General features: G+C 38.4%; 1 protein-coding gene across 1 annotated transcript in view; it reads right to left on the bottom strand.

Annotated features, from left to right (window-relative positions):
• Positions 1-1,231: 1,231 nt before the first annotated feature.
• The window catches only part of impact (impact RWD domain protein), a 32,663-nt gene continuing 17,909 nt past the window's right edge, over positions 1,232-15,985 (bottom strand). The window contains exons 9-11 of the mRNA XM_085150694.1: positions 15,354-15,444; positions 9,364-9,498; positions 1,232-2,916 (exon numbers count right to left, since the gene is read on the bottom strand). Of these exons, the coding sequence (XP_085006820.1) occupies positions 2,857-2,916; positions 9,364-9,498; positions 15,354-15,444 (286 nt within the window). The 3' untranslated portion in view covers positions 1,232-2,856. The remainder of the gene's footprint in view (positions 2,917-9,363; positions 9,499-15,353; positions 15,445-15,985) is intronic.

The following is a 15,985-nucleotide window of genomic DNA, read 5'->3' as shown; positions in this document are numbered from 1 at the left end:
CAAAACACCTGGAAAATAATTCTGGAAAAGAATTGCAGAGCTCCATAAGTGTGGCTCAATTTTGAATACAATTTGGTGCCATTTACAATTAAGAAATACAGACAGTTTCTCTCTTTACTCTTAAAGTTAACAAATATGTTTTTTATATTTATCAATCTAAAAAAATAAACATTTAGTCTGATTTGATGTTACAATTAAAAAGTGTTTGTGTTTTTATCTGAAGAGTATGTAAATATCTGGTTTCCACTGTATATTTGTGTTTGGCTTGATTGTCAGCACAAAGAGGGAGAGAGACGACGAAAATGACAACAGAACAGAGATGGAACAAGAGCAGGTGAGACACACATGTTAGTCAAATGGTTGTTTGCCAAAAACTCATCAGAACATGTATCTCGTACCTATTGTATCTTTTTAGATAGCGTTTGTTACTTTTAAAATTCTATATTTATTAAGTTATGCAGGCTTGTTTGCTCAACAAGGCTAAATAATTATATAAACTTTTCAGAATCTAAATAGTGTACTTTGGTAGAATTAAAAAATAAGTGTAGTGCAGGTCTAAGATGATTTTTAGTGCTGCTATCATCTAGTTCTGATTCTGGTTCTGTCTTGGTTACTGTTGTAGTCCTGTTTTAATTCTGGATCAGTTCTGGGTCTGGTTGAATTGGGGTTTAGTCCCTGTGTCTTGATACAGGCCCGACTTTGTTCTGCCTTGCTGCTTAATTAAAAAACTATATATAAACTAATATATATTAGTTTATATATAGTTAAACTATATATAAACTATATATATATATATATATATATATATATATATATATATATATATATATATATATATGAAGTCATTCTTTTTTTTGAACAAAGCTCAAAACAGAGCCTAATAATCTTTCAGTCATTTCTACCCCCACTTAATTTCCTTTGGCTGCTCAGCTCTCACACAGTGGCTCAGCTACGCTCCAATCCCTCCATATTGTGGCCAATCACATGCGAGGATATAGGATAATATCATTATGTGAAAAACAGAGAGGGTGAGAGACGCAACAGTCAAGTGGAGCATGCGTCTGTCCTTTCAGTGAGTGAGTGAGACAGTAGACAGTGGTGAGGAGGGCTGTGCGAAAGCAAAAACACATAAATATGCCCGAGACCCGTAAACGAAGCAGCATCTGGCTGCAGTTTAAAGACTTTTTTTTTGTCTCGGTCTTGGTCTCGGTCTTGGTCTTGTCTTGGTCTCGATACCCTCTGGTCTTGGTCTTGTCTTGGTCTCGATACCCTCTGGTCTTGGTCTTGTCTTGGTCTCGGATTAGGCGGTCTTGACTACAAGTCTACTCATCTGTCTGTTGTATGTTCACAGCTTCCAAATGCTCCACTTCAAATCTTTTGCCAAGCTCAGTTCATAAAGAAATACCCCAGACCTAGAATGACTTATCCAATAAGATTTGAGTCCCTAAAAATGTACCAAAAATGGCTGCAATTCCTCAATGGTGAATACTTTTGTCCGACCACTTCAGACAAACCAGATTCATTATACAACCTCAGCTTGAAACATAACGTGACAGTGTGCAAAAATATAAGATCTGCACTGAATGTTCTTGGGCAGTTACTGAAACAATGACCTAAAGAAGGCTTGCGTGGCAGTATCGGTACGGACTGTGCAGATGAAATTTGAAACCAAGCGCTCTAATTATTCTCCTCAGCCTTGAGTATGAAATTGAGTTCTTTGCAAGCCCCTGAAAAACATGATTAAGGGCTGAGATGATTGGGTTCAGCGTGATGACAGCTTGTCAGGGAGAAACAACTCTCTGCTAAGTGAATTAGCTGTAATTATTTCTAATGGCTGAAATGAGCAGGCGGCTTTGTAAACAGACTTGGAGGAAATTTTCCTAAAATCTTCCATTTGCGTTATCATTTGTGCTTTCATTCAATCAAAATATCTCTCTACATTTGTATGCTATCAGTTATATTTTCTGAAGATAATGAGCGCAGATAATAAACTTCTTTTTTTTGCATCATAATAGTCAGGTTCTGCTGGTGGAACCAAATTAAGAAGTGCCTATATGAGACTTGGATATATTTAGATAGTGGTCCTTTGATGCTTAAAACCCACTTCAAAGCATTAATATGCAGAATGTCTTTCCAGAGATCGAGTGACACAAAAAGGTGAGGTGAGACAAAATCTCACAGGAGGGAATGAGTGGTAAATGCTCTGAAAGACATTCAAAATGTGAAAAGGATGTCTGTTTAACAGGCTAGAAGTGTGTGCCAAATGCACTGGGGAAAATGGACGTAATGTATGTAAGTGATGTATGATCGCATTTCTTGGAAACGATGAAATGATTTGTGAAATACTGCTATTGAGATGCAGATTCAACTGGGAAATGAATTAAGGCTTGCAGGGACAACCTCGTTACTGTATCTCCATCATGATGGAGCCTTACAATTTAAAAAATACTGGGAGTGCATGCAGAAAAGAAAAAAAATTAGTAATTCGAGGATTTAAAAATACTGGTGTATTCTTCAGACGTGGATCAACAATCTTCAGATGTGGCGTACATTCAAAGTCATGATCATTGCACAAATCCCCATAATTTGTTTTAATGAAATTTGAACTGTACACATTTTATTTCAAGGCTTCTTAAACTAAATATAAAAATATACATTCCACAGTAAAAGCAGTCATCTGAGATGTCATTTTGAAATCCCAGGTGATATTTCATGACCTTGAATGAAAACTAAATCGATAGAAACCATTTGTCTTCTAAGACGCACCTCAATTTTATAAAAACAAGCCTTTCGTTGAATTCGACATCAAATACTGAACCGGTGCTTGAAAAAAGGTCTTCAGTTTTCTTCTGAAATTCACTTTGTCTTCTTGCCTTTTGGCCTTTTGGTCTTTAGTCCTGATTTGTTGGCCTCATCCTGTGAACCAAGAGGGGAGGATTAGAGAAAGAATGATTGTGTAACATTAGCACTCTATTTAATGCCAGAGCTTTTTCCGTGCTTAATATCTGAGTGCTTCTTTACAGCTCATGATAAACTCTTTTGCCTAAAACTCCCACTGTGTTTGCAAATGTGCAAATTGCAATGTACTGATTGACATGCACCATGCTGTTTTAATGTATTCCTGTAATTGCATCAAACAAAACATTGCCATCCTAAGTACTTTTAGGAAACATCCTCTGCTAATTATTAGTCTGGCAATCCAGACTGCCAACTTGTAGAGAACTCTGTTACATAGTACAGGGTGAACAAATGTTCACCGAGTCTGTCTTGATGCATCAATTTTGTCTGAGTTTGTTTTTCATATTGGCGCAGAGCTTTATACAGCAGGAAATTGCTTTGATACCATTTTTAATAAGTGACTCATATACTGCAAAGTAACCGGCAGTGACCTGTTCCTCCTCAGGTGTGAGACTGATTCAGCTCTTCCCCCCCCCCCCCCCCCCCCCTCTAAACTGTAGTCTCTTTTTCTTATAAATCAAATCCTATCCAGGTATTCAGAGACTTTATGCAATTTTGGATTTAGCTTTTGCAAAACTGATCTCACTCACCTTACCAAAAATGATTTTCTCCCATTCGATATAGTCTCATTGTTTGTTGCGTAAGTATGCTGACTTTTGTAAAGGCTGTACACTGTTAAGAAGGAGCCCTGGGACACTGATTTCAGGGACTGACTGTTTCCTCCTCAAAGAATAAAAAGTTCCAGATTTCCACCAACATTTCTTCATAGACAAAATTAAATAAGTCTGTTTTTTACATTTATTTTTTACATACACATCAACCCATCATTAAAGCTTGACTCAGGAAATTCTTAATAGTTATCAGTTTAAGGGACGTTATGAGGCTGTAGCTGAGAAAACCTCCTCGTTTTCTCTCTTTATTGCTTTCCGGTGTCCGGTGAACACACGGCACAGAAAATAACCGGCTACTCTGAGGTTAATGTGACATTTTTTTTTTAAATTCATCATGTCTTTGAGATGAATCTGACTTAAACAATCCCTCCTACCGCCAAGGGGACATTTGTGAAATTTCTCCATATTTAGTGAAATATAGTGTTGTGCAAAAATCGGACCTCATTTCTTTACATTTTGCTAGGAAAATGCAAAATGGGTACAGTGATTTAAACATGTACAAAATTTGTTGCCACTGATGTTCAGTCGAGTTCTTCTATAATTTGGTGAACCTCAGCTTTTTCTTCCTGTTTCCTAAGAATAATTTCTTGTTAGCCACCCTATCGATGATGAGACTTCAGCAAAGCATCTCTCAGGCCCTGTGTCAAGTCTTTGCTGGATTTCTTCCTATTTCGTAATGGCTTTCAGATGCTGCTCATCTGATTTAAAAAAAAAAAAAAAAAAAATCTTTTTTTAGGCCTGCCACTTTTATCCTCCAGTTTTCTTCAATTTTCTGAGGACACACAGCACACCATGCCAAGTGATTCCCAAAGAATTATCAGGCTAACAGCTCTTTGGGAATCACTGTCTTTGTTAATTATGGCATTTGTTTTTATAGATTCAGTTAAAGAAACTGGAAAAATATGTGGTTTTGTGACAGGCTGTGTTAGGTTTTGTAATGTTGATTGTCATTTATACTTAGAAATATCTACTTATATATGCTTAGAGTTTTATAATTAGTTTTAGATTGGTAGAGGTGTATAATCGATTGTGTAGTGATAGGATGTGTGATCCTTAATAGTCTGCAAAGGCTTGGTGCGCATTCTAATCCTGGGAGCATGGGAAGAGGTCGTACCTTGTTTTATTGTTTTACGGTAGGATTAACGTAGCAATATCTGTTTTAGTCTAAGTGCCTTTTGTTTAGATAAACTGCTGGACTTTCCAGACCAATAGGTTCAGGGAAGTCATTTATGGGGTCATACTCTGACCCCCCCCCCCCCCCCCCCCCCACACACACACACACACACACACACACACACACAGAGTATTCTTTGTTCACATGTATACCTATGTAAGATCTTATATGTTAATGACCCTATGCATATTCATGTAACCACAATAAAAGGAGTGCTATGAGGAACCTGGCTGAGAGTCTGACGGAGGTCAAGTGGTGGAACGACACTTGGCTCCAGGCAGGTCTCCCTCATGCATGAGTAACACAAAGAACTTTGCCTACTTGGTGTTCAATGCTTTTGCTGTGTTTTTAAATTGTCTCGTTCCAGCGGTGGGCCTGTGCTAGACAGACCCAACATTAATTGGTCCTTCGGAGCCGGATCCCTAGAATTGACATTCCCTGAGGGGAAAAAGAGACAAGCCGAAAGACGTCAGCCAGGACGTATAGAAGTTCCTGTAGTAAAGTCCCGAGACGTGAGAATTCGTCATCGGGCCGGTGGATTAGCTGTCTGTTTTTTCTCCTCGCTGGATGGTGATTGACGGGATTCGAGATTAATGCAAGAGCAACACCAGTACTGTACAAAGAAGAGCGCTGTAGTTGCGCGGGTTCACGCGAGCACGGTCGCGCGGGTTTCACGCGGACCTGAGCCGTGCGGTTAATCGCAGGCTTATAAATAAAAGAGAGCGACGCCTATGCCGTGAGGTTTCACGCAGGCAGGTGCATCTCAGTGACTGCGTGGGTACACGCGAGTCCAGGAGCTCAACGGCCGTGCGGGTTCACGCAGGCTGGGGAAAGTTATAGGCCTATTTGTGTTGTTTGTGTACGTCTGTGTCAGTTGTTAAAAGTAATCTGCATTTAGCTTAGGGTTGCTCAAATTAAGTACAATGACATATGAGATGAAGTGATATAGGTAAATATTTTAAAAAATTACGTGCATAGAGACATTTGACCTGTTTGAAAGACTGTCGTCTTATTATGAGCCATCGTTGAGATATAGAGCACACCTATGAAAACGACTAATATGCTGAACCCTGTATGAAGCAGCTGAAAACTACTTGCTGGAGAAGCTGAATTGAATATGAAAGTGCAAGTCTTTGCCACTGCAAAGCACGCAACCACTGTGTGAGGTTGCGTTGCGGTCTCTTCTGAGCTGATGAGCAAGCTACACATTATCAGATCGAGAGCTGGCTGAGAACTCTTCAAAGAGAGGGAAACAGAACTATGATAACTGTGATAACTGGAGTGTGCAGAGTTTCCGTGAGCAGTTTTCCTGCATCTTGACTCATGTGTGTAGAGTGTTCATAGCATCAGCATCATGTTTTTGTTTATTTGTTTTGTTGGGTTGAAAATAATTAAATAAACTTGTGATCATATTTATGGATCACCATGGCACATGCCATTGGCCAAATGATTTATTTACGCAGATGAAAAAAGTGAGTGTCAATGTGTCTGACGTCACAGTGTTTTTGTGTGCTGTGTAAAAGTAATTGCCTCTGATTGTGAGAGCAGTGATTCTGCAGGTCACCAGCTATTGAAAAAAAAAAAAAGAGTACAAAAGAGACAAAATTTACATTGTAGATGAAAAATAATCATAGGAAAAAGGTTTTGTGTTTTGTTACTTTCACCGTGCACTGACAGTTTTGTTCGATAATCTCTGTTTGAGCAGATCTGCACAGAACAGGAAGCGCTGTACGACACGTCGTCAAGAGAATTGTTACATGTAGGTTTCTCCACATTAAAATGGGCTCAGGAGAAAGTCACTTATCTGGGACAATTAGAAAGTAAGTTCCTGTCCAAAAAGGATTCAGCGAGGTAATCCGATCTAAAGTTCTTCTTTTTCTTTTTGGAATGACGTCATTTTGCTGAGAGTGGAAACAAAATGCGACGATAGGTTCCACTATCAGCAAAGAAAGAATGAATGCACGAATGAATGAATGAGTGAAAGAGAAAAAAAACCTGATTGGTAAACGCTGACAAAAGCTGACAAGACTTTACTGATGTAACACGACTGTGCGAAGTTAACCCCCACCTGACAAAGGTGCAGATGAATCTATGTGTGTTTCTTTTTACAGGAGCAGAAAGATGCCATTTAGGTCATTTATGGGGTCATACTCTGACCCCACACACACACAGTATTCTTGTTACTAGGCTGCTAGTAACAAACCACCTAAAGATATAATTTAAAATTGGTTTTCTGTTATATGTAAACGCTCTTTAAACTGGTGTCTCTTTTATGTTTGAACAAATCATAGGTAGGTGAAACTAAAAACAAATGGTCAGGCACAAGGAGTGGACTAAAAATGAGTGAAAGCAGTCAAACTCAAAAGAAAACTTTCAAAAACCTCAGGAAGCCTTAAAACTATTTACTTACAGAAAACTCTGGCTTCAAAACATAAAGAAGGCTCAATACTTTTGCACATCACTGGAAAGTACCATGAAGTCTAAAATGTAATCCTCCACCACTACCATCAGGTCAAATTTAGGCTTAGAAAATTACACCCCGATAGATTTCCATCAGCATCAGTTAGACTTACTGCGAATCAGCATGCCAAAATTTAAAACTGATGATAAAATTGATCGATAAAATTGCCTTCGATGCTTGTTCCCTCCCGGGGCAGATGGCGGGTCGACTGGATCAGCGCAGACATGCTGGAGGACCGGATGCGCTGTCTAAACCAGCTCTTGCTTACCTGTACCCACCCCTGTTGCGTGTCTTGTGTTTCTATGGTCTATTGACAGTCATGTGCTTTTTGTGCTGGGGTATTTTTTCTGTTCTCAAACTGTTCTCCCAATAGGTGCTCAGTCTGAGTGGAGTTTTTTTTTTTTCTCCTCCTCTCACCTCATGTTGTGTATTTTTGTTGTTTTTTCCTATCAGCCTACCTCTCTGACATGCCTTCCTACTGTGATGTTTGTGTAAAGTTTGGTCAGAAGGTTTCTTTGTAAGTGCGCATGCGCCATTAGCGTGCTGCCTGCTGTAACCTATAATTTCCTTCGGGATTAATAAAATATTCAGATTCTGATTCTGATTGAATAATACTCATGCACAGTGAAAAATAAGAATGTCATATATGAGCTCATGAGGTAATCACAAATACACCTCAGTACGCAATGTTGAGGAGGCTACAATGTTAAACTCAAGCTGATATTCTTTTTTTTAATTCAATTTAAACAGAGCCAATTTTAAAAACAAGGATGAAACCTCCTTAAATGCATTCATGTCCCTCCCTTATATCCTCAAAGCTTTGGTAACTGAGTGTCAAGTTGGTGCTGCCTAATAGATACATTATTGGGTTTAATGTATCTGTTTAGCAGCACAGTACAACCTGAACAGAGATCATTGTTCAGGTTGATCTCTGTTGAGATCAACCTGAACAATGATCAGGTTGATCTCAACTGAAACTCAAGCACTCAGTGCTTGAGTTTCAGAGGGCACAGTTTGAAAGCAGTAGTGTATTACTAGTGTTAAAAAATGTATGGTATGACATTACTTTTATGTTTCAAAGTGCAAGTGTTAATTTTAATTATATTTGCAATTTGCCCATTAAAATTGTGGTGGTTTATGTAGATAAAAGTCATTTTTATTGTTTTTTTAACTGTAAGTAAGATGACTTATATTTCGTCACACCAGCCAAATCTGGAAATATTAAAAAAGCTTAGTATGTATGGACAAATGTCTACAATGCTCCACTCCTGTGTCTTACTATAGAAATGGTCGAATGAAGTACAGTACAAAGCGGTATAGTTTTCATGAATTCTGACACTGGCCTGTGGGAGGACCCTTGTTCTAGATTTTTATTAGGTTTGAATGACTTAAGTTATTTGAATGTCATAAAAAATAGTTTTGAGTCATACTTCACATGTTCTAAAAATAAAGTGTTTGTTTTCAATCCAATCTAATCATCTTAAATTGAGGTGTTAAGTTCTCCTTCCACAGGCAGCAAATTCTAATAAGTTGTCACAGAGTCTGGCTTTTACATCCAGCGGGAACTGGGACTCCTGCAGTCAGGAAGGGAATAAAATAAAGTGCTGATTTTTACAGTGAGTTGATGGGGTTTGGAAGAAGGACAAACTTTTAAAAATGTAGGTTTGCAGTACCTTTAATCTATCTGTTTCAGCCACTCAAAGGTCAATCATGTATCAATGGAATAACTTTGGAGAACACAAAGGCGGCTTCAAAGCAGACTGGACCTAACTTCAGGCCGGTGAAAGCGTGTTTGATCTCCAGAACATGTTGCAACCAGACACTTTGTAATAAACTGATGTCTCACTGTAACTATACTGTGTAACAGTACAACCTTGGCATTCTGACTCTGCTTTGGATGCCAGAAAGGCAAAACCTCGCCTGCAGTCAATCTCTCTGTTTCCAGATAATTGGAGGAACACTGGGTGGTAAGTCAATTAAACTACAAGAAACCAGGTGGTCTCCTGCATCAGAAAACTGGCAGCAAAGTCAAATTTGACTGATGATGTGTCAGCAGAAGATGACAGAGCAATGTGTAAAAGGCTCAGAGTGTGTCTCACCGTAGAGGCAGTGTATCCCTCCTCCACCAGGATGTTACGAGCACAGTTGTTGATGTGTTTGAAGCGATCAGGACCTAACAAAATGCCCCCGAACCACCTAGACACGACCACCATGACATTACGCACGTCCAGGATCTGTTGTGAGAAATAAACGTGTAAAATGAGCTGGCTGAGAGCTTTGACAGCTATTTTCAAACTGCATCAGATATATTTTACACTATATTTGATTTATAATAAACAGATGAATCTTCATGAAATGCATCTGACTAAGCTTCCAGTCTAAAGCCAATAACCTATAAATCTAAAATGTATGTATTTGTGGTGTAATTTCTTAGAGTTAGAGATTTATTTTACGTTCAATTTCGTGTGTTCAATATGTGGTTTAAGGACACAGTTAACTTACATTAGGACAGAAACAGAAGGGCTTGATGTTCAATTAATTCATTAAATCACATAATTGAAATATTCTACTCAAACACAAATGAAATAAAAACCACAATAAAACTAAATATCATCTCAAAAAACTGAAATAATACAGTTTTCTAAGCAATAAAATACCATAACAATAGAAACGTTTAAAAGACCATTCAGAAAAAGTAACAATAAATCAACTGTCTACATCTACATGAATGGCATTGCACCCTGCAATGAACATATGGATAATTATCACCCTGCTGTGCTGGAACGCTCAACTATAAAAAGCATTTTGGCACCTTTTACATCATTGCTTTGATTTTCCTGTCAAAAACTGTCAAGTCCAGCTGCAGCAGGTAGCTTTTTGCAGCGCTACCTGCCTTGAACCAGTACCAAACTGCAGACATGAATGTGGCAAATGTGTGAAGTTCTTGGCAGCCAACAAGTGCATTGTTCCCCTCGGGATTTGCCAAAAACTAAAACCCCATAAAAAAGAGTGAATATTAGCCTTATTCAGTAAGTTCAATATTTAATTGTTCTCTCTCTACCAGTCTAATAACAGTTTTATGTTTACAGTTTGTCATCTTGATACCTCCAGATGGAAAAAGAAAAAAAAAATGCTACTGCAGCTTTACAGAAGCAGCCAGAAACGTCAAAGGTGCGCTCTCATATCTCTAAAGTTTGTTTGCAAATAAGATGTGTGTCACGTATTGATATATGGCTATGTCTTAATGTGATGACTTTTGAACCGGATGTGTGCAATATAACAAATGTGTAAATATATAAAACAGGAAAAGCCCTAAGATTGTTTTTCTTTTTAATTGAGACTGTTTCCCCATGTTCCTCTTCAAGTTCTGCAACTCTTAAGTTCTGAGCGCACAAAGATTAAATTGAGATTAATGAAATTCCCAGTAAATGGCAAAAGGCATATTTCCCAAAACATCAGACAGCGGTCTTAAAATAAAGTGGAGAACTTTACTTTGCACTGCCACACGCACAAAAAGCAATCTGTCATTTGAAGGGACTCATCCACATCTGACTGCCAGCTCTATCAATAAGATCCCACTTTTGTTCATCGCCACACACTTCCACATTCACTGTGAGCGTTCACACATCTAAATGAGGAAATGGGAAGAAAGCCTCATGAAGAGGAATGAGATTAGAGGAAAATAGATTTGGGAAAAGCTCTTCATGTAAATTGCTCACTATGCTGAGAGTGTTGCGGGTAGAAGATTAATCACTATGTTGCTCAGAAAGATGGAGGACAGCAGATCCAGTTACAGGTCAGACAGCTACAGGAATTTACCTGATTTCTTAAATCTGCTTTCATGCCTGCGAGTTAGAAAAGAAATTTATAAAAGGAGGAGGCTGATAGCTTGAATCGATCTGGTTTTAGGATTAAAAGCACTGATTTTCCTTTATCATTCTCCCCATTTACTATTAGGAATATTAGAAGCAGTGGGTGGCTTCCATGCAGCGCATGGAGACTACTCTCTGATGTGAGCCAGTCGTTGGTCAAGGACACAGTGACAGCAAAATTAGCCTAGCATTGTTTGGATAAAAGAAACTGAAGAGGAGCTTTAAAGCTGCCCCTGCGCTTGGCCAAGGCTCTAACTCAGAACCATGTCGCTGTAAGTCAACAGTGCAAGATACCTTAAATGTCCCAAATGTATAAATAAGTTCGTTTTAAAAGGTCAAAATTAATAAAAACTGTAACATATTGTGGCTGATATGGAACTTAATTTGGTGATCTTGTTAGCAAACATTAGCAATTTACACTGTATTTCATTTCTACCATCTTAACCTGCTAAATGTTGCCTAATCATCCGAGGATCAGCAGCCAGTTGCTCAGTGTGTCTGCTACCATTTAATGCTGAGACGGGAGAAGGGACCAATCTGTTTTTATAGCTCATGCATGTAAAAGACCCCAAGTACAAACTACAACAGTGAGCCTAAAGTTGCTAATATGCTCCACTGAGCAATAATAAGAATTACAGAGCTGCTAATTTTTCAATGTGCATAAAAAACAAGTTCCTTTATTCTGGTATTTCTATGCAGTGAAGCAACCATTTTCCCTAACTGAAGAATGATCTTTTTTTCCACTCTAAAAAAAATATTTCCTCTGCAGCTTAGCTTTTACTTGCACCTCGTAATATCCAGCATCATAGTTAATGGATTGGTTCTTACCTAGTGCTTTTCTACTACGTGAGCACACAGAGCACTTTGCACAGCAAGTCTCATTCACCCCCATTCATACATCACTTTGTATCAGATCAGCCTCCAGAGCCACATAGCACTTCTTTCCTCCCTTGTAAAATTGGATCTGTCACTATGAAGCACTCTTGTATCATTCACATTATTCTCTTGCTTATTTTCAATATAAATATATAGATTATTATATTGATTATAGCTACACTCTGTTGGTGTCGAGAAAGCTTTGGAATAGAAGAAATAAAGCTTAATGCGCTTCCTTGATAGCAAATATAGAACATATAATAACACAGATGCAGGTAAATTAGATTTTCTTTGAATTCTTTTGGCATTTAAAAGATAATTTAAAGCAAAGACTGAAGTTTTTAAAGCGAACATATGAGCGCTTGATTCATCGGAATTCAGTGTAGCAGATCTCAGCTTCTGACATATCCACACCAATAATCCAATGCACCATTTCACAGTGATTTATCTCTCTAACAGGGCCACACTGGCAGAGTCGACTGCTGTCATCCTATGAATGAAAATGAACTTTGACACGAGTCATGGATTTCATCTGGAAGAGCTCTGACACGACGCAGCACCTAGGAGTAATGAGTAATGAGTAATGACACAACTACTACAAGTCACTGCTGAGCTTTGTGTTATAGGAAACTTTTTGTTTGGTCACAAACCTTTTACTGGCTTTCATTCAACGTTACAGGGAAACAAAAACTGTGTGGACAATAACACATTTTAGTGTGATGTGGGTGTGTGTGTGTGTGAATCATAGGGCCATCTGACAGTAAAACCCAGTGACAAGGGCTTCTTTGATATTTGAAATAAAAGGATTAATGACTGTGTGAAATTATTATAGTGGGACCACAGCTCCCAGTGGAGGAAACCTAAACACTATTTAAACATTAGAAGCGTGGTTTATACTACTGCAGCCACATCCCCACACAAAACATAAAGAACAATCTCAGTTCTGGTTTTCTCAGCAAGTACACTTCTCTGAATCGATGTTCGGCTCTGCCTTAGGGACCGGCAGCTTCAGTATTTCCACATCACATCATCTCAGTGTCTCAAAATCAACCCTGACAGGCTCAAAGAAATTCATTAGATAGCCTGTCTAATTTAAAAGAGACGCAGTTTTGACGCTCTGTTATGGACATTAGTCTGAATTTTATGAACGTCCTGAATTGATTTTCACTGGAGTTTTGAATACATCATCTTAAAGCTTTATGTGACATCGTCAGTAGATTGCTTACTTAATCTATTAGAAGGGTTGCTTTTCATAAAACTGAATTAATACTTCTTCCTCTCTATACAGTTGGCTGTGGTTTAAGTCCATAACTGGAAGGTCAGTGGTTCGATCCTGGGCTCCTCCATTCTGAATGTCAGTGTCCTGAATGCCAATGCCCTTGATACATTACTGTTTGTTTGTGTATGTGATAGGAGTACAGATTATACTTATATTAAACGCTCACAGTATAAGGCACTTTGAATGGTAGGACTGAAAAGGTGTTAGAAAAAGTGCTATTAAAAGTATAAATGAAGTAATTTCAGTAAAAAATGGCAGGTGTGCTATAAGAAACTGCTACAGAATTTAAAATAAGGCCTAGCATTCAGTCTTATTGAGCATGCTAGTCTCTCTTGTTGGTATAAAAATGTTTATACCAACAAGAGAGACTAGCATGCTCAATAAGCTGTGACATTTCTATAATCCTTATTGTCCATTAAGCTGAAAGGCATTAAAAAAACATTATCATTAAAATTAGGAGCATCCTGTTTCAGAATGATGCTGAAAATTGTTACTTTGAGGATTCGCGGCTATGATATATATGTCAGTGTGTCCTAAAAGCTCTCTGACAAAGTACAAACAGTACTGTTTATGATGCTAACCTCCATTATACCTCAAAATGCCTTATAATATGAAAATAAAGCTCTCTGCTTTCAGGAGTGCCGGCTTACTTGCTGTTATGAGAAGCAGAAATAGATGTAGAACCTTCATTCATTAGGCTAATTTCACAGTTTAGGTTAAAGTCAAATATCCTGCGATGTTCCCAGTCTGCTAAGGAATCTACCACAATGCACTGACCAACTCGTTTACACATGCATTCACTGTTGATGGCTCTACTGCATGTCATTAACTAATCTCTCTGATGTGTGTTTTTTTTTCTGTTTGTTGATCACGGTCTCTCTGTGCTCCTCTTTGTTCTCTTCTCTTTCTCTCACCACCCAACTGGTCACTGCAGATGCCTTACCCACCTTCTGCCAGAGATCTCTGCCTGTTAAAAGGGAGTCTTTTTTTCCTCCACACCAATTTAAAGTGCCACTCGTACTGGATCGCTGGATCAGTCAGCTTCTCCTAGCAAGGTTGTAGCATTGTCTACCTTACAATATAAGGTGTGTCGTGAAAATTAAGATTATGTTTTGGCACTATATAAATAAATCTGAAAAAAAAAGAATCATAAAATACATTAAAATACCCTCAAACTACTTAATGACACCAAATCTCTCTTTATATTCAGAACACCTCACCCAAAAATGCCCCCATTGTTTACTGATACAGAGGATATAGGTTACAATACCAGGACCTTGGAACTGGAGAAGACAAATGTAACTCGACCGTGTTTTTTATTTATATTATTCGCACTTATCCCTTTCCCGCTGTGACATGTTATAATTTTCAACAAAAAGGCCTAATCTGTTTTGGTGGTGTGACATAAACTGTCAAAACTGTCACAACAGCTACCCTCATTAAGAGTAACTTATTTTGAATGCCAGTAAATACAAAAAAAGTGTCAAGTTTCCAATTTATGCTGCAAAATATGATATTAATAAGTGGTGGTTATCACCACTACCATACTATATGTCTACAAGTGCGTGCATTACATTTGAAAAACATTTAGGTTGATATTGTGGGAATGTGCCTTACTGATAACAATCTTAATTGCAAAATCACAGCAGTTTCCATAAAACTGTAAGGGGTAGCACGTAATTTTGACTGCTTGAATCATTAATGCCCATCAAGGGACTGGTGTTGGGTATTAGCTTCAGCTATATGCACGGCTATGTAGATCGGACACAACTGTCAGTGTCCTTTAGAAATAAACTAAATTATGCATACTGTGAAAATAAACAGGGCAGCACAGACTCCAATTAAGCAATGCAAAAGCCAAAGGAAAGCTCAAGGCAGCCAGCAGATTTAACAATGTGGCTGCCATTACTGGGCCGGACGCTTTTGTGCATTCGGCTTTGGCTAACTGACTAGTTCTTTGGGGATTTTTACCTTTTTAACAAACATAACATGCAGTTTTGGTATGAAGCTGAAAGAATTATCTATTGGCCCAAAGCCGGCATTTTTTAAATTAAATGATAACCTGCAGTAAATGGAGCAATCTCCCCCCCGCGGCTGTCTCGCCGTCATCTTCACAGTCCTGCAGGAAGCTGTGCTTGTCCTCGCAGTAAATCCTACAACAGACAGAATCACAACAGCTTGGCTTTAGGCGGGAGAGCATTAAGACGTTGTGGTTAGTGTGACATTGTGACACTTAAAGCCTCTTCACCGGAACATTTTTTTCAGTGGTCTAAATGTCACAATATCCTCCCCGTGAGTAATGACCACCCAGGCAGCGCACCAACGACGCAACATCGACCTCATTAGACGACACTTAAAAAAAAACAAAAAAAAACACCACACATCTCACAAACAGACAATGCCTGAGAAAACACAAACACAAACACACACTGAGAAAGGCCACACACACATACACACATCTTTTCACATTATGCACAGTAGTGTCAGGAGCCGTCATTTTCTCTGGTGCTTTTTTGACCTTTAATTGCAGCAATGAGCCCTTTGGGGAAGACAGATGAGCCTTGAATCTTTATTTATCTCATGTTCTCCACTGTGGGCGTAAACACATACAGACATATATACTTTATTTATATTAGATCCATTATATATTAAACTAAATAATGTATATTAATTTAATTTATTAGATTGAACCCC

The sequence above is a fragment of the Neolamprologus multifasciatus genome, chromosome 23 (assembly GCF_963576455.1).
Source record: "Neolamprologus multifasciatus chromosome 23, fNeoMul1.2, whole genome shotgun sequence".
Taxonomy (NCBI): Eukaryota; Metazoa; Chordata; class Actinopteri; order Cichliformes; family Cichlidae; genus Neolamprologus; species Neolamprologus multifasciatus.
The sequence above is the reverse complement of the archived record's forward strand: the minus strand, read 5'-3'. Positions and strand labels throughout refer to the sequence as shown.